The sequence below is a fragment of the Podarcis bocagei genome (assembly GCF_964188305.1).
Source record: "Podarcis bocagei genome assembly, chromosome: 13".
Lineage (NCBI taxonomy): Eukaryota > Metazoa > Chordata > Lepidosauria > Squamata > Lacertidae > Podarcis > Podarcis bocagei.
This window is the reverse complement of record NC_138138.1, coordinates 20,283,903-20,303,061: the sequence shown is the minus strand read 5'-3', so window position 1 is coordinate 20,303,061 and position 19,159 is coordinate 20,283,903. Positions and strand designations below refer to the sequence as shown.

The 19,159-nt window shown below is 47.1% G+C and overlaps 1 protein-coding gene and 1 long non-coding RNA gene across 2 annotated transcripts in view; one reads left to right on the top strand and one right to left on the bottom strand.

Annotated features, from left to right (window-relative positions):
* Positions 1-19,159, top strand: part of LOC308571465 — a 200,873-nt gene that overhangs the window by 138,364 nt on the left and 43,350 nt on the right. The gene's annotated exons all lie outside the window — the stretch shown is intronic.
* Positions 3,309-17,535, bottom strand: MEOX1 (mesenchyme homeobox 1). Its single transcript, XM_081166868.1, has 3 exons — positions 16,798-17,535; positions 8,585-8,787; positions 3,309-6,283 (listed from the first exon to the last, which is right to left on the bottom strand). The coding sequence occupies exons 1-3, from the start codon at positions 17,249-17,251 to the stop codon at positions 6,161-6,163; spliced, it is 780 nt and encodes a 259-aa protein (XP_081022994.1). The 5' UTR covers positions 17,252-17,535; the 3' UTR covers positions 3,309-6,160.

Below are 19,159 nucleotides of genomic sequence, written 5' to 3'. Positions count from 1 at the left end.
TGGCAAGATAATAAAACGCTTTGAATTAAATCAATAGTTATTCGGGATGATAAAAGGAGAAGCTGCCTTTAGTTTACCAATGTTAAAATTATTATTACCATTCTAGTTATATTAAGTAGATAATGGATGGTGGGGTGGAAGACGAAAGGCACTCTGTATATGTTCAGAGGCACTCCTGCCATTCTGTAGTTAAGTTCTGGGGCTTGGTGTCTCAGCTGCGATCTCTTTTGGTTTGTTTATCCCTATTATTGCTGGAGACAGGGGGTGGATCTGCACGCAGGAGGAAACCCCTACTATAAATAAGTCATAAATCAAATTGTAATAACAAACAAAAAACCACTATGGAAAATGGCAAAGAATTTCTTTTTGCCCTCCAGCGCCATCTGGTGTTGAATGTTCATAATGCATTCAAAACACTGTCTCTTTTTTTTTTTTTTTACTAATGTAGCTGAGTCCAGGATTGAGCTGGTCTAGGATCCATTGACTCCTGAGATAGTCCTGCTGCTGTCACATGGACTGATCTCTGTGCCAGATGTGGCTTCCACCTTTCCACCCCAGGCATGGCAGGGCTGCAGATCCATCAGCGACAATAAATCCCCTCCAGTCTGGGATGGTGGTGGAGAGATAGGATTTGTCCCTTTGTGAGCGATTGGCCAGAACCTTGCATATGCATGCTTTCCCTCACATCTCCAGCAGTCTAAAAGAAGAAAATTCTGGGAGCAGGCCTGGAATATCCCCAAGGAAGCCGGCTTCAAACTCACACAGGCAGAGAGATGCAGCTAAAGCGATGCTCCCAGGACTTCACTTGTGCTTACAAAAGTGAGGGGCTGGAGCTCAAACCGCAACCAGCCTCTGGGACTCTCCTCCTGCTGGCACTGTGGACCTGCTTGGAAGCAAATGGAGGAAACAAAATAATAATAATAGACGGGGGCAGAGGCTTCCTGTGAAGCTTCCTTGCCTATTGGGCAAAGGCTCGAAGAAAAATTGGCAGAGTCGCTTTTCAATTGTCGAACTGGCAGTAATGCGAAGTTCTCAGGGCTCAGTCCCAGCCTGAAAACAGAAGATGGGGATGAGCTCTGGCTCAGATTAAGCCCTTGCATTCCACCCCCTCGCTTTCCTTTAGAGCAGAGGTTGCCAAGGTGGTGCCCTCCAGGTAATGATGTACCTCTGAGAGCCAGCATGGTGTTGTTGTAAACAACTTCCGCCCTTTTTCCCTTATGGGGTATCCAAGAGCCCATACAGAGTCCTTACGTAGGTTCCCTATTGGTAGGAGAAAATAACAGAGGCCAACCAGAGAATATTAAGAAGCAAAGCAGCTAGTAAGCCTGATCTTTATTGATCTGTTGCAACAGGGTGCTCCGCTCACACGCAGGAAAGGAGGAGGAACCCAGAACAATGGCCTTATATAGACATTTTAAATTCCCTGCCCTGGAGCTCAAGAGCACCCCTCCATACATCATACATACATCACAGAAGGGGTGTAGCCTAAGACCACCCCCCAGATACCTACATCACAGAAAAAGTGGTCTAAAACAGAAATTTTAATGTTGTTTATCTCCTCTCTGGCAGGTTACTTGATTGGATACCCTGCTTACTTGATTGGATTGCTTAGTTCCTGGGCCAGGTCACAGGCTCACACCCTATTCATATCTTAAAGGTAAAGGGTAAAGGTACTCCTGACCATTAGGTCCAGTCACGGAAGACTCTGGGGTTGCGGCGCTCATCTCACTTTATTGGCCAATTGGTACAGCTTCTGGGTCATGTGTCCAGCATGACTAAGCCGGTTCTGGCAAACCAGAGCGGCGGACGGAAACGCCGTTTACCTTCCCGCTGGAGCAGTACCTATTTATCTACTTGCACTTTGACGTGCTTTTGAACTGCTAGGTTGGCAGGAGCAGGGACTGAGCAACGGGAGCTCACCCCGTCGCAGGGATTCAAACCACCGACCTTCTGATCAGCAGGCCCTAGGCTCTGTGGTTTAACCCACAGCGCCATCTGCATCCCAATTCATATCTTAAATGTGCCCTTAAGACAGGATATGTGAAGGAAAAAGACAATGGGGAGGTTTCCTACTTGGACCTTGCAGAGAAATAATTGAGGTCAATTTGTTCAGGACTTTTTTCCTGTGGGGTTTTCAGACATGTGGTTTATATATCTATGTACGTGTTTGCTTGGTACACTTATGAACATTTAACATACATCTAAGACCTCAAAATTCCCATCACAGTGTAGTGTTTGGCGTGTCAGACAAAGGCCTTGGGAGATCAGGGTTCAAATCTCCACTCGGCCCTGAAGCTCACTGGGTGACCTTGAGCCAGTCCTGGCCTCTCAGCCTGACCTACCTCACAAGGTTGTTGTGGGGATTGCAGGAGGAGCGCCAGGAATGAGCCAAGACTCCTGCATTGCAGGGGGTCAGTCTGGATGACCCTCCGGGTCCCCCTGCAATTCTTTGTATGCCACCTTAAGCTCCTTGTGGGGAAAGGTGGGATATATTGTGTTTTATTGCATTTACAGCTGCGCTGGCTAAAGGCTGGTGGGGCTTGGAGTGCATGCTCTGGTTATCTCTCACTTGGACTACTGCAATGCGCTCTACGTGGGGATACCTTTGAAGGTGACCTGGAAACTACAACTAATCCAGAATGCAGCAGCTAGACTGGTGACTGGGAGCGGCCGCCGAGACCACATAATACTGGTCTTGAAAGACCTACACTGGCTCCCAGTATGTTTCCGAGCACAATTCAAAGTGTTGGTGCTGATCTTTAAAGCCCTAAACGGCCTCTGCCCAGTATACCTGAAGGAGCGTCTCCACCCTCATTGTTCTGCCTGGACACTGAGGTGCAGCTCCGAGGGCCTTCTGGCGGTTCCGTCACTGCAAGAAGCCAAGTTACAGGGAACCAGGCAGAGAGCCTTCTCGGTAGTGGCACCCATCCTGTGGAACGCCCTCCCACTAGATGTCAAGGAGAAAAACAACTACCAGACTTTTAGAAGACATCTGAAGGCAGCCCTGTTTAGGGAAGCTTTTAATGTTTAATAGATTATTGTATTTTAACATTCTGTTGGAAGCCACCCAGAGTGGCTGGGGAAACCCACCCAGATGGGCGGGGTATAAATAACAAATTATTATTATTATTATTATTATTATTATTATTATTATTATTATTATATGGAGGGCACCACCTTGACTACCCCCGGAGCATCCTGCGGCCGCTACAACAAGAGACAGGTTTTGGTAGTACGCAGAGCACTCACCCCATTACATTTCCTCCCCCCCCCCCAATTTGCTTTGCTCATGCTCCAGGGCTGACATGCTTCTGTGGTCAGGAAGTAATTTCCTCCTGGGTCAAGCTAGCAGTGACCCTTGGGGCTTATTGGCTTCCCAATCCCATCTCTGCTTGCATGAGTCATCCCACGCTATTTGCCGACTAAGCACTTTCCTGCTGTTCCTTCCATGCGCAACACGTACCTACCCCTGGCTGACGTTGACCAGGGACGGTTCTGGTTTTCCGATGCCATGCAAGCAACAGAGCGAGCTGCAGATGGTCAGGTTTGCTCTCTCCGGTGGTCCCCTGTGGCCAGCAAGCTAGGTTTTATTTTATTTTATTTTTAAGCCTTCCGACAAGCAGACTGGTGGAGGTGCGACAAAGCGATCTGTTATGTGGCAAGACTAAAGCAGCATCCGAATCAGCAAATGGCACGACAAATTCAAAGATGTGACACGTTCTCTGCACTAAAACAGAAATAGCCAGGGCCCCTCCAGACATCCTTTTTACGGTGCACTCATGATCTGCGTGCACGATGCTATTATTACACACAATCCTGCTTTCAATACTGTTTGGGCACAAGTTTTGGGGCAGTCACAGGGCCAGATTTAGGTTTGATAAGGCCCTAAGCTACTGAAGGTAATGGGGCCCTTTATATGTCCAGCTGTCCTTTGTCAACAACAAATTGTCGCTGTTAGAAATGAGCAAACCAGTGGTATTTTAGGGAGCAGGCTAACAGGCGGGGTCCATTACTTACATCACAGGAGCCTACACAACACAAAACACTGTTGCTGTATCTCGGTTTTATTTGATTTGTTTTTTATCTTATATTTTGGAAATGTACATCCAGTTGTTTTTCCTTTAATTTTTTTTTGGGGCCCCCAAGAGAGTGGGGCCCTAAGCTATAGCTTGCTTAGCTTATACGTAAATCCAGCACTGGGCAGTCACACTGGAAATCCCACAACTTTTAACACCGCAAACTTTCTAGTTTACTTTTTCTTCCGCTTTTGTTGCCCTATAGCCCCTTCCGGACAGGGATAGCGTCATAGCATTGGGGAAGCATCGCCGAACAAACTAGAGCAGAATAAACCCACCGCTCATTAGCTGCAATTTCCTACAGTGCAGGGAGTTGGCCTAGATGACCTTTGGGACCCCTTCCAGCTTGGCAATTCTATGATTGTGTAGCACACTATCCTTGTGTCAGAAATGTATTGCAGAATACAACCGCAGTAAAACACCAGCCTAGAGGGACCCCCGCACTGGCCAGCTCATGTCACAAACAGAAGCAGGCTACAGACACCTATGAACAAACCCAATCCTCCTTTTTATAATTTATCAGTACAGTGTCATCTCAGTTCCTGTATATAGACGTCAGTTTTATGTTAGAAGCAGGGAAAGGACAGGACCACCAAGAGAAGGAATCAAAATGCAAAGTCCCCCAAATCTGCAGAACTGTTGCACAATCAAGTACAGTGGTACCTTGGTTCTCAAACGCCTTGGTTCCCAAACACCGAAAACCCGGAAGTAAGTGTTCCGGTTTAACAAAAAATTTTCAGAAGCCGAATGTCCGATGCGGCTGTTGGCTGTTGTTTCCGGGGCGCCTGCACCAATCAGAAGCTTCGCCTTGGTTTTCAAACATTTCAGAAATCAAACGGACTTCCGGGACGGATTAAGTTTGGCGCTTTTGTTTTTGCTATTTATTTTGTGTTTCTTGTTTTTGAGGCTTTTTCGGTTAATTTGTTTTTGTGACTGTGTGGCACCCAGTTCAGCTACCGATTGATTGATTGATTGATTGATTGATTGATTGATTGAATGTATGGCTGCGGAAATGGATAAAAGCCCCCCCCCCATCCTAACAATGACTATCATCAGTGCAGGTAAGAAAAAATAATAATTTTATTTTTTATCATCTACAATACCATCTTATTTTATAGTACAGCACATTGATTATTGCTTTCATTTTATGGATCAATGGCCTTGTTAGATAGTAAAATTCATGTTAAATTGCTATTTTAGGGGTTGTTTTTAAAAGTCTGGAACGGATTAAACCGTTTGCATTACTTTCTATGGGGAAGTGTGCCTTGGTTTTGGAACGCTTTGGTTTTGGAACAGACTTCCGGAACAGATTAAGTTTGAGAACCAAGGTGCCACTGAAGCTGCCCCGTAATTACTGAGAGAGATCTGAGCTCTTCAACTGGTTTTTGCAGGGAGGTGCGATGAGCAGCAGGGATCAAAATTCACAGCACACACTTCCAAGCAACAAAGCAGCCTATTAATCATAGGCAAGAAAGTGGCAATTCTTGACACATTCTGGGAGTGCAGATTCTTGTCCAGCCCTTGGCAAGGACTGATCATTTTATTTCTTTTAATGGCGGAAGATAATATAGTACTGGGGCGATCTATAACACTTCGCAGTGGGATTTGAAACTGCCTAAGGCAATTCTATATGCACACTTTTTCTTCTGGGGAGCTTGAGAGACCGGCTGTAAGATTTTTTCGGTGACCTCCTGGGTGGTCTAGCCTGCTTCTGCTGCAAACTCGAAAGGTCGGCTTGTTGCTGTTTTCCAGAATGTGATCCTGGAGAGGGATGCTAAGTTGGGAGCAAACACAACGTACATGTTCGCTTCCTGGTTCTAACAGGGTCATGTCTGCAGTATTAGAATGATTGGGATGCCATCCATGCCTTGATTTCCCTTGTTGGTGGCTTGTTGAAAGCAATTCTGTCAGAGATAAGAGGGAAGGAGAGACCCCAGATCTACCTGGGAAAGCAAGGCCAAGTCTCTTCTGAAACTGCTCCTTCTTCAGCCAACTCTTGCAAAGTCTTAGGGAGAGAGCCAACGATCTGGGCTGTGATGATGCCAAGGGATTGGTCCAGGCCTTCTGAGACACTGTGTACAGAGCTACTCTGAGCTTGGAGAAGCAGCTGAGTCCATGTCTTCCAGGCTGTGGTCCTGGGGTGACACCGGCTGCCCACCTTTCACACGTTTCCATTTCATCCTGCGGTTCTGAAACCACACTTTGACCTGTGCAAGAAGAGGGAGAGGCTTAAGGTGAGCTTGCACGCATGCAAAACACAGCCCTTGCAAATTCACACTTTTCCGAATTTTGCAATGCGGTTCTCTAGCCCACATGTGCAAAAAAATTTGCACCCGCTAGGGTCGAGTGTGCATAAGAATGCATGTACAGTGGTACCTTGCTTCTTGAATTTAATCCGCTCTGGGAGTCCGTTCGACTCCCGAAAAGGTTCAAAAACCAAGACACGGCTTCCGATTGGCTGCAGGAGCCATGTTGGACATCCGGCTTCCAGAAAACGTTCGCAATTCTGGGTCTGCGGCATTTGGGAGCCGATTTGTTCGGGAGCCAAACCGTTCACCTACCAAGTTACCACTGTATTAGTGAATATAAATCATGCATCACATTAAGGGAAATTGCTTGCAAGAATGTTCGTATTGACAGAAATCTGCACTGAAATGCTGTTGAATTTACAGTGGTACCTCGGGTTACATACGCTTCAGGTTACATACACTTCAGGTTACAGACTCCGCTAACCCAGAAATATTACCTCGGGTTAAGAACTTTGCTTCAGGATGAGAATAGAAATCGTGCAGCGGCAGTGGGAGGCCCCATTAGCTAAAGTGGTGCTTCAGGTTGAGAACGGACCTCCAGAACGAATTAAGTACATAACCTGAGGTACCACTGTACACTTGTTTAATTTGCGCCATTTCAACCATACACGGTTGAAGACAGACTGGTTGTAATTGTGCCAATTACAGTCGTACCTCTGTTTACGTAACCCTCTGGTTCCATAAACTTTGGGGTGCATGCACCGCAATCCCGGAAGTATTTTACTGGGTTTCGCCATGCATGCATGTGCAGAAGCAGTCTGCGCATGCGCAGAAGTGGTCCTCAAGTTGCAGAAACCTCAGGATCCGACCGGACCTCCAGAACAGATCCCGTCTGCAACTGGAGGTACCACTGTAAATGCAAACAAGGCAGAGAGCTTGGAAGCACTGAGAATTCCCTCTCTTCCCCTCAGCCACTAGCCTTGGGGGCAGCTCAAAGGCTTGGGGTACATGCCGTTTTCGTGAATATGTGGAACACTGGGAACTGAACCCCTGAGTAAGATGCAAATGTGGAGAACTGAGTTTAAGGCTGGTGAAATGAGAAAAAGAGCAGACCTGAAATTCACATTCCCATTTTCAGCTCTGTGATTCTACATAGGAGTGGCCGTCAAGACCATATAACACAGGCCCTGAAAGACCTACATTGGCTCCCAGTACATTTCCAAGCACAATTCAAAGTGCTGGTGCTGACCTTTAAAGCCCTAAATGGCCTCAGCCCAGTATACCTGAAGGAGCGACTCCACCTCCATCGTTCAGCCCCAACACTGAAGTCCAGCTCCAAGGACCTTCTGGCCGTTCCCTCCCTGCGAGAAGTGAGGTTACAAGGAACCAGGTAGAGGGCCTTCTCGGTAGTGGTGCCCACTCTGTGGAACGCCCTCCCATCAGATGTCAAGGAAATAAACAACTATCTGACTTTTAGAAGACATCTGAAGGCAGCCCTTTTTAGGGAAGTTTTTAATGTTTGATGTTTTGTCGCTTTTGAAAATATTCTGTTGGGAGCCGCCCAGGGTGTCTGGGGAAACCCAGCCAGGTGGGTGTGGTATTATTATTATTATTATTATTATTATTATTATTATTATTATTAAGGTGTTGCGTTGGGTGAATAGGCCTTGTGATTGTGCGGTTTGTTTTTTTGTTTTTGGTAAATGAATCAGTGTACAGTGGTACCTCGGGTTACAGACCCTTCAGGTTACAGACACTTCAGGTTACAGACTCTGCTAACCTGGGAATAGTACCTTGGGTTAAGAACTTTGCTTCAGGATGAGAACAGAAATCATGCTCCAGTGGCACAGTGGCAGTGGGAGGCCCCATTAGCTAAAGTGGTGTCTCAGGTTAAGAACAGTTTCAGGTTAAGAACGGACCTCCGGAACGAATTAAGTTCTTAACCCAAGGTGCCATTGTACTTGTTTAAACATCCAGTACACTTCCGAGCACACTGTATATGCTATATGGTAATTTCTGGACCCTAATAAGTATCTAAAGCCATTTGCACATGCAGAATGTAGGCACCCTATATCTAGAATGGACCTCCGGAACGAATTAAGTTCTTAACCTGAGGTACCACTGTACTTGAGCAGGTAGCAAATGAACATTCACCCAATATTTTCCCTCTTCTCTCCACCATTGTCTCCAGGCATTGTTGCCCAAGCTGGAGACGAGGCTGCCCAGCCTTAAAGGGCTGCTGGAGTAGAGGAGCTTCACCTGTCTTTCCGTCAAGTCGAGGTTGACCGCAATCTCGTATCTCCGGAGTCTCGTCAGGTAGTTGTGATGTGCAAATTCCGCCTCCAGCTCCCGCAACTGGTCCTTGGTGAAGGCGGTGCGTTCCTTCCTTGCTTTGGAGCTGCTGACTTCTGCTTTTGTGCTGCTGCTGCTGCTGCTGCCCCCGCCACCTGTGTCCTGGCTTTCTGGAAGAGAGAAAGGACAGAAACATTCCTTGTGGAAGCAAAGTGAGCCCACTAGGGGAATGAGAGGGACGCGGGTGGCGCTGTGGTCTAAACCACTGAGCCTAGAGCTTGCCGATCAGAAGGTTGGCAGTTCGAATCCCTGTAACGAGCTTAGCATCCGTTGTTCGGCCCCAGCTCCTGCCCACTTCGCAGTTTGAAAAAGTGCAAGTAGATAAATAGGTACTGCTCCAGCGGGAAGGTAAACGGCATTTCCGTGCGCTGCTCTGGTTCGCCAGAAGCAGCTTAGTCATGCTGGCCACAAGACCCAGAAGCTGTCTGCGGACAAACACTGGCTCCCTTGGCCTATAGAGCGAGATGAGCGCACAACCCCGGAGTCATCCGCAACTGGACCTAACGATCAGGACTACCTTTACCTTTTAGGGGAAAGAGAGTTGGCATGGTTCAAGGACCGCATTACCTGAAGGACCGCCTCTCTCCATATGAACCGACCCAAACCCTGTGACCATCACCTGAGACCCTCCTTCGCATGCCTCCTCCACGAGAGATCTGAAGGGCGGCAACACAAGAATGGACCTTTTCTGCAGTGTCTCCCCATTTGTGAGATGCTCTCCCCAGAGAGGCCCGCCTCACGCCTTCATTACATATCTTTAGGCACCAGGTGAAAACGTTTCCCTATAAACAGGCCTTTGGCCAATTAACCTTCTATGTCATTTTGCATGTATTTGTGTGGGGGATATTTGTTGGTTTCTGTTCTTGTTTTTATTATGTATTTTGTGTTCTCGTTTTGTATTTTTATGCTGTGAACTGCCCTGTGATCTCTGGATGAAGGGCAGCATACAGATCCAATAAATACATTATTAAATAATGAAAGAAATGCAAAGATCAAGCATTCCCAGTTCATTGGTAGGGTCTCTAGGTGGAAAACAGGGAGTAGCATGCAGCTAAATTTTACCCAGAGTAGTCCTATTGAATTTAACAGGCTTAACATGCCATCAGCTCCAGCCAGCATGGCCAGTGGCCAGGGATGATGGCATTTATAGTCCAGACACAGGTTCCTCATTCCTGTCTTAGCCAGCATTCACAAATCAAGATGGTTAAAGAACGGGATGAAGGTGGGTTTAGTAGTCCACCTTCTCAGTCCCCCAGTATGCGGCTCTCGTATGGGGAATTCACTCTGGTATGTTTGGTGATGAGGGAAAGGCCCTCTTCTATGGCTCAATACATTTTCTTCATCATCAGGATTGCACATATTCCAGAACCTGAGGGAGATTAGCAGCCAAACCTTACGCTAACGAGCAAGAATGCGTATTCTTGCAAGTTAGCATAAGAAGGGGTTAAATCCACAGAGCTGTATTGCTGATAGGCAAATACTACGACTGGTTATGCTGCAAATGTAAGTATTTTGCCTGCATAGTTTTTACTGCTGCCTTTGCTGTGGACCAATGCATCATTATAGAGCAAGCAAATCTTATTTTTGAACTTGTTCCCCAGATTGTTGGCTATTTCATTCTCAAGCTTTGTGAGGAGGGGGAAGCCAGCTTGCTTTGTAGCTAGATTTGCTCAAAGGAGGCTTTGCAGCCTTATTCCTAGGCTTCTGGTTTTGCTGCCAAGGACAGGATTTTGAAAGTCTGTTCAACCCAACACACATGGGTGCTTGGAGGGATAAACTGCAATTCATATATCCTCTCCTACCTATTCAACCCATCCCACAGAACCAAACCTCAGTGTCCAGAACAGGATCAGTCTCAAACTCAAACTCAGCCACGAGAAAAGCCTGCTAGAGCAAGCCAGTGGTCCATCTAGAACAGCCTTTCTCAACCTGTGGGTCCCCAGATGTTGGACTACAACTCCCATCACCCCTAGCTAGCAAGGCCAAAGCTCCGGGATGATGGGAGTTGTAGTCCAACAACATCTGGGGACCCACAGGTTGAGAACCGCTGATCTAGAGCCAAGCAGATGCCATGGGGAGACCCAAAAGCAAGTTCAGTGTCAAGCAACGCTCTTGTCTGCAGAACACTCCTCTAACATAATGCAGGTCCTGGGCTGGGATTTCTGTCGAAACCGTCCTCTCAGCCGCAACATTTTTGGGCCTCACAGGGAGCTGCTGGCTGTATTTTCCTGGCCCGCAGTACAGGTCTGGATTAAACGATACGACCGCTCATGCTATCTAGCGTCCAAATCCCCTGAAAATGACTGCATGCGTTTTCCGTCCAGGAGGAAGGATTGAATTTAGGAAGGAACAAAGAACGCTGCCTTATACCAGACCTAATTCACGGACAGTGCCAGGTGTGAGGGAGGCCCCAGCCTTTCCACGGTGACCACCCCACCCCACTGAAGCAAACAGGCTTCCCAACAGTGATGGTGGCCGTGAGCAGCAGTAGCATCAACGAAAGTGTCAGATAATCTACCCCCACCCATTCCATTCGTTGGAACAGCCCCGCAATGCCCAAATCCTGCACTGGCCCAGGGCACTGTGGGGACATCAGTCACCTGCCACTGCAAGATTCCTGAGCCACTTCTCATTTGTGAGGGCATATTGGGTTCTGACTACATTTGGTGTGGGAAACCCATGATTGGATCAAGGATTAATGTTTGGGTCTCCTGATACTCTGTTTTAAATCAGGTGTCTGTGCATTGCCAGGAGGCCAGGGTCTGAATTGAACTGGAGCGACAGAACCTGTGAAAATAGGTTCCCCTTCCTTCCTGTAGCATTTCTCTGACTTCTTTCCTGCACACACACACACACACACACACACACACACACACACGCCAGCTGCTATTTTTACTGCTAGAGAAAAATAAATTTACCTGCTCGTAGGACTTCTCTAAGCCTACTCAGATTTGTTGTCTTAAACCAGTGGTTCTCAAACTTTTTTTTCTCTGGCCCACATTTTCAGAATAAACATTTGCTCACAGCACGCCAGTTTTCTTTTTGGGAAACAAAAAGAAGCAACTCGTAGCATGTGCTGGAACACAACAACTTTATAATATGATCGTGGGACACCCAGAAACTACAGTGGTACCTCGGCTTAAGAACTTAAATCGTTCTTAACCTGAAACTGTTCTTAACCTGAGGTACCACTTTAGCTAACGGGGCCTCCCACTGCCGCCGCACGATTTCTGTTCTCATCCTGAAGCAAAGTTCTTAACCCAAGGTACTATTTCTGGGTTAGCAGAGTCTGTACCCTGAAGCGTCTGTAACCCGTGGTACCACTGTATAAAACAACACAGCCACGTAAGAACACGAATCAGTCCCAAAATATAATATTGATAAATTTTCCTGCCACACTTGCCATCCTCTCTGGCCATCGGTGTGGTATGCCACACCCGTTGAGAACCACTGTCTTAAGCTGTTATTTTATTACCACTATGATGTGGTGATTGTTATTATTTTTAGTTACCTGGTGTTATTCTCCCAGAGTAATGAAAATTCACCTCAAAGAGCTTTTGCTTATTAGGGGAGAGAAGAGTTTGTCCTGTGTTTTTATGATGGCGTGAGAGGGTGGTAATGCCATGGAGGCAGCAATGCCAACGGGTCGTGCCAGGGCTCCCCAAGGCGCTCATGCCAGCCCTTCCCTATAGCACCTATTCTGACTGGCAGCAGCTCTGCAGGGCCTTCACTGGATGCCAGCAGAAGAGATAATGTCTTGTCTGCCCTGAAAGAACCAGGTTCCTTGCCTCCAAGCTAGACGTGTGCTTCCTTGTGCATTGTTTCAAAGGCTATGGGGCAAGGTGTGGTTGTCTATGTAGCTAAGACAGATGCCGTCATTCAACAGACCTACGCAATTCTGATAGGGCGTCTAATGCATTTCTTGAGCATTTGGCCTGACCTGCCTGGCAGAACTTCCAGGCCAGAGGGCATGTTTTCAAGGCGTGCTTGAACCTCAGCATCTATCTGTGTGCGTTGAGTACTGTAAGTAGAGTTGCCAAGTTGTGGTCTAGGGATGTCTCATATTCCAGTGGGGATGATTCATGAGGCTTTGTAGGATGGTGCAGCTGTTGGTCCTGCTGATGCATTATCCCAGGGATGGGGAAGCTTTGCAGCCCTCCAGATGTTGATGGACTCCAATTCCCATCAGCCCCAGCTAGCATGGCCAATGGTCAGCGAAGTCGGGACTTGTAGTCCAGCAGCACCTGGTTCCTCAGCCATTAGTCCCCTTGCCCACGCTCTTCCTGGGCCTGCTATAGCAAGCGGGAATCTGATTCCATCCCAAAGGAGGCACAGGGAGTAGGCAAGGAAGGGAACCAATGGGAAAAGAGGGGAGGGGCAGCCAAGGTTGCATGGTCTCTTGAAAACATGTGACATTTAAAGGACGTTACACACCATCTTTGAGTTGCAACCTGGGAAGCTTATTTGTAATGACTGCAGGCTGGAGATGGTCACACTCTCATCTCCAGAAGGAATCAGGGATGTTTTTATTTTAGATAAAATAAAATTCCTTCCTTTCTTGCTCCTTTGGCTCATAAGCCGAACTCTGTGCTTTATTATGGTTGTCTTTTAACTAGACTTTGTCTGCAAAATCTGGAGTTGCGATCATCTCCACGATGTGAAACAACATCTGCAATGGCAGCTATTTCACAGAGGAAGATTCGCCTTTCTAGAACCTTCTAGAAAGGACACCTGAGCATAATCTCAGAGTTACACTTTCCAAGACTCTTGGTGGGAGAGAAGCCATCACATTTGAAATCCATTTCAGAATTGTTTCAGTTTGTCGCGAAGAGGTGCCCGGTCGCTTTGACTCAATATCAACACCAGTCCAAAGCCGGGCAGGGCTACCTTCTCTCACAGGAACCGGCCCACCCCTTGTGGTCCATTGGACACTGCAGGCCTCGCTCTGCTTCCCATTGCTATCCAATTGGCTGGCTGGGCTGCCGGAAAGAGCCCTTTTCTGTAGGGGACCATAGCTGTCAACGTTTCCCTTTTCTTGCGAGGAATCCTATTCGGAATAAGGGAATTTCCCTTTAAAAAAGGAAAACTTTGACAGCTATGTAGGGGACCCACATTGTGGAATTCCCTTTCCCCCAAGAAGCTCGTTAGTCCACCTCCTCTTATGACTGGCTTTTAGATGGGCCTGTTGAAATCTTGTTGTTCCATGATGAGCCAGGGCTGAGGAAACCTGGAGCCCTCAAGACATTCTTGGACTCCAGCTCCTATCAGCTGCAGTCAGGAATGATGGGAGATGGAGTCCAGCAAAATCTGAAGGACTGCAGGATTCCCCACCTTGGAATTCATTTCAGTGCATTTCCCACCACTTGTTTTGCTTAATCTTTGTTCTATGATGTCTTGTTTCCTTTCATCATCACCATGATTAATATGCCAGAGTTTTTTTATCTACATTCCGAACTGTTTGGAAGGTTTCTGCCCAAAGATCGAAGGAAGATAAAGTATCTACAAGAGAAGAATGACAAAGATGATGGACTATGCTGAAGTGGCGAAAATGACCGGGAAGTTCAAAAATCAAGAAGATAACAAGTTTAATAAAGAATGGGGGGAAATTTATAAGTTACCGTATTTTTGCTCTATAAGACTCACTTTTTCCCTCCTAAAAAGTAAGGGGAAATGTGTGTGAGTCTTACGGAGTGAATGCAGGCTGAGCAGCTATCCCAGAAGCCAGAACAGGAAGAGGGATTGCTGCTTTCACTGCGCAGTGATCCCTCTTGCTGTTCTGGCTTCTGAGATTCAGAATAGTTGTTTTCTTGTTTTCCTCCTCCAAAAACTAGGTGCGTCTTGTGGTCTGGTGCGTCTTATAGAGCAAAAAATATGGTGCTTAAAAGAACACTGTGTAAACAATTAAAAACACTGGCAGGATTTTAGAAAACACTTGCAATGTAGCGAGAACTATGGTGAGAATGGAGTATTAATAAAATATAGACACAATTATAAGATGCATTTGGAAAAGAATAACGAGGGGTGGAAGGGAGTCCAGGGATTCAGAGAAGCCTATGTGTTTACGATTGTGATTCATTTGCGATGGTAATCGTTAAAGGCAAAAATGAATTTAAAAAATTATTTTATTTTTGAAAGGAAGGTTCCTGGACCAGATGAAAACAAATCAATAATAGATACTAGAGTGGCCATGTGTCCTACTTCACAGAGAACAGCCCTCTCTTTGAAGGACCGTCCAGTCCAAGGGCACCTTAAAGATAAAGAACTACAGGAAGGGAAATCAGAGGAAAGGGCATAGCTCAGTGGCAGATCACACACACCTTGCAAGCAGAAGGCCACAGGTTCGATCCCTGGTCTCTTCAGGAAAGGCTGGGAGAGAACCTAAGTCTGAAACACTGTATACAGTACTGAGCTAGATGGACCATAGCTGTCAACCTTCCCTTTTTTTGCAGGAAATTCCCTTATTCCAGCGCCATTTCCCGCTGCTTCCCACTGCTATCCCGGATTGTTAGACTGTCCCTGGGACAGGTGAGGCTGCTGATCCCTTATTTTCAAATCTGAAAGTTGACAGCTATGAGTTGGACCAGTGGCCTGACAGTATGCAGCAAATTCCTCTGTTTGTGGGCTGAGGTGGACAGCAGATGGAGCAGGCAGATGGGGTCCCTGTCTTCTCTGCCAGGGTGAGATGTATTTCCACTCAAAGCACAGTAATCATTTCTAAACTCGCATCTCTACATATAAATTAGCAAATGCATGTAAATTATGCAAATCTGTCCTTTTGTGGTCCACATTTTTCTGTGATGCATAACTGGAATCACACATAGATATTTATATACTTGGGGGCTGCTTCCTTGGAAATTTTTAAGCAGAGGTCGGGTGGTCATCTGTCATGGACCTGAGTTTCCTGCATTGCAGGGGGTTGGACTAGAAGACCCTTGGGGTGCCTTCCAACTACTACTACTACTACTACCTCTACTATTATTATTATTATTATTATTATTATTATTATTATTATTATTATTATTATTATTATTATTATTATTATTTATATACTGCCCTATACCCGGAGGTCTCAGAGCAGTTCACAAAACAGATCACAATATATAAACTCAAAATAAAAACAATAACCCAATAATGCCCCCCCCAAGAGCCACATTTTAAAAGGGCATAGGATATAAATTGGATCAACCAAAGGCCTGGTTAAAAAGAACTGTTTTTGCCTGGTGCCTAAAGGTGTATAACGAAGGCGCCAGGTGAACTTCCCTGGGGAGAGCATTCCACAGACGGGGAGCCACTGCAGAGAAGGCCCCATTCTCGTGTTGCCACCCTCCATACCTCTCGAAGAAGAGCCTTCTTCACACGAAGGAGGGCCTCAGAAGGTGACCTCAGGGTCTGGGTAGGTTCATATGGAAAGAGGCACTCCTTGAGGTATTGCGGTCCTGAGCCATTTAAGGCTTTATAGGTCAAAACCAGCACTTTGAATTGGGCCCGGAAACTAATTGGTAGCCAGGGCAGTCAGACCAGGATCAGTGTAATATGCTCAAACCATCTTGCTCCGGTGAGCAACCTGGCCTCTGAATTCTGCACCAGCTGAAGTTTCCGAACCGTCTTCAGAGGCAGCCCTACGTATAACGCACTGCAGTAATCTAACCTTGAGGTTACCAGAGCACAGACAGCAGTAGTTAGGCTATCCCTGTCCAGATAGGCAGATCCTGAAGCTGAGGCTCCAATACTTTGGCCACCTCAGAAGAAGAGAAGACTCCCTGGAAAAGACCCTGATGCTGGGAAAGATGGAGGGCACAAGGAGAAGGGGACGACAGAGGATGAGATGGTTGGACAGTGTTCTCAAAGCTACCAGCATGAGTTTGACTAAACTGCAGGAGGCAGTGGAAGACAGGAGTGCCTGGTGTGCTCTGGTCCATGGGGTCATGAAGAGTCGGATGCGACTAAGCAAACAAACAAAGTCCAGATAGGCGCATAACTGGGCCACCAGCCAAAGGCGCTCCAAGCCACCTGAGCCTCGAGCAACAGCAAAGGACCCAGGAGTACCCCTCAAGCTATGAACCTGCCCCTTCAGAGGAAACGTAACTCTACCAGTCTAGTATTCTTAAACGCCACCTTACCTGCGCTCCCTTTTTTCCTTCTGGATGTCTTCTTTTCCGTTTCGCTCACCACGTTCCCTGCCAGGACGTAGTCTTCGCTCGTGCCAATGGCGCCATCCACCACATTTGGGCCGCTGCCCTCTGGCTCTCCAGAGACCAAAGCCAGTTCAGCCGCCAAACGTCGCCTGCCTTCGGCAGCTGCAAAATGCCACGCGGGGTGCTGGAATGAAGAGTGGTGCTCGTCGAAAGCTCGCTCGTCGCGGGGAAGGCTCTGGGGGGCTGCAGCCAGGCAGGAGTTGGAGAAGTCCGAGTAGATGCCAAAGTCCGGTTTGTGGTGGAACGAAAAGGGGGCTTGTGGGTAATGGTGTGGCCCAGTGGTCCCTCCACCTTCGGCATGCTGGTTTCGCAGGCAACCCCAGAGCGCATTGGTCGGGTGAGAGCTTCTCATGCAACTACTGGCAGCAGGTGGATCCATCTAGGAGTGCCTTGTTTCTTGAGATGCTCTTCAAACGCAGTTGCAAAGGGAGCCCGATGGTCTAACTTTCTGCCCAGGAAAAGAAACCGGTCCTCTGCAGTTAGACAGCTCTCCAGCTCGCCGCCATGGCTTTGCCGGTGAGGGGGAACCCTGCAGAATTCTCCATAGCTTTCACAGGAGAAACTTCACATCTGTTGCGTTTGAAGCCTGAAGCTTCCTTGCTGTGAAGTGCTGAAGCCCAGAAAACACTTTTTAAATACTTTGCTGGGGTGTGAGTGACAAGCTTAGGAAGGGAAATGTGAGAGAGGAGCGAGGGGGAGGAGGGCTTAACCTGCATGCACAACCCCTCCAACCCAAGCCAAGCATGCAAGCTATTAATCACCCGAAACCTTAGAGGCGCATCTAATGGGAACTGCAGATGGAGACTTTTAAAGAAACATTGTCTGCACTTTTTTGTGTGTGGAGGGGGCGGGAGAGAAATGTACACACGCATACAAAAGGAGGGTTTAATGTTTCCTTCTCACACACTGGAGTTATTTTTATTGCCCTGGTAAAGAAAACCCTTCGTCTTCCATTTTCAGAAAAGGATCCACGAGCCAGTCCAAAGGGGGACAAGATAAGAAGGAGAAGTCAGGTAAAGAGGGGAGATATTTAAAAATTCGAGGCGTGACCTAAAAGTTTGAAAGCTTATGCGGAGAGTGAAGCGCAAAGACTGCAGGAATGGTCTAAGCAAAGCTGAAGAGCGGAAATCCTGAGTTGCTTTGTAAATTTAATTGCTACACGGAGGGTTTGGGCTAACAAGGACTGCTAGCCGTGATGACTCCAGCTGAGTATGAAGCACTTGCTTTCCTTCAAAGAATTCTGGGCACCGTAGTTTAACTCCCATAGAGTCACAATGTCCAGCACCCCTTAAGAAACTACAGTACCCAGAATTCTTTGAGGGCGGAAATGTGTTTCAAATTCCCTTTAAAGGTATTGTGTGTGTGCAGCCTATATACTTGCCAAAAGGGACGCGGGTGGCGCTGTGGTCTAAACCACTGAGCCTCTTGGGCTTGCTGATCAGAAGGTTGGTGGTTCGAATCCCTGCAATGGAGTGAGCTCCCGTTGCTCTGTCCCAGCTCCTGCCAACCTAGCAGTTCAAAAGCATGCCAGTACAAGTAGATAAATAGGTACCACTGTGGCGGAAAGGTAAATGGCGTTTCCGTGAGCTCTGGCTTCCGTCATGGTGTTCTGTTGCACCAGAAGTGGTTTAGTCCTGCTGGCCACATGACCTGGAAAGCTGTCTGTGGACAAACGCCGGCTCTCTCAGCCTGAAAGCGAGATGAGAGCCACAACCCCATAGTCGCCTTTGACTAGACTTAACCGTCCAGACATCCTTTACCTTTACCTGTTATGTACTTGCCTCTTCTGTGAAAGGCTGTTTGCCTCTCAATACCTACAGGCGTGTGGGTGTCCCCCATACCCTCCAACATTCCTCCGATGAAAATAGGGACGTCCTATTCAATAATAATAATGATAATATCATTTATAGCACGCCTGTCTGAAAGGGTTGCCGCAGCCACTCTGGGCGGCTTCCAACATACATATAAAAACATAACAACACATTAAACATTAAAAAGCTTCCCTATACAGGACTGCCTCCAGATGTCTTCTATAGGTTGTCTAGTTACTTATCTCCTTGGCTCAAGGGGCTGTATGACCCCATAACCTCCAAAACTTCTCTGATGAAAAGAGGGACGTCCTAAGGAAAAGCAGGTCATTCCGGGATCAAATCAGAAACTGGGACAGCTTTTGTAAATCCCTGGAAAATAGGGAAACTTGGAGGGTCTGTGACAGTCACAGGCCTATATATATATATATATATATATATATATATGCTTTCGTAGATTTTCACGGGTACAGGAATGT

Coding starts and splice junctions, on each gene's coding strand:
- MEOX1 (XM_081166868.1), bottom strand. CDS start 17,251: ATGGATCCACCTGCTGCCAGTAGTTGCATGAGAAGCTCTCACCCGACC. Junction 8,788..16,797: donor AAGGAAAAAAGGGAGCGCAG/GTAAGGTGGCGT, acceptor TCTCTCTTCCAG/AAAGCCAGGACACAGGTGGC. Junction 6,284..8,584: donor TCGACTTGACGGAAAGACAG/GTGAAGCTCCTC, acceptor CTTCTTGCACAG/GTCAAAGTGTGGTTTCAGAA.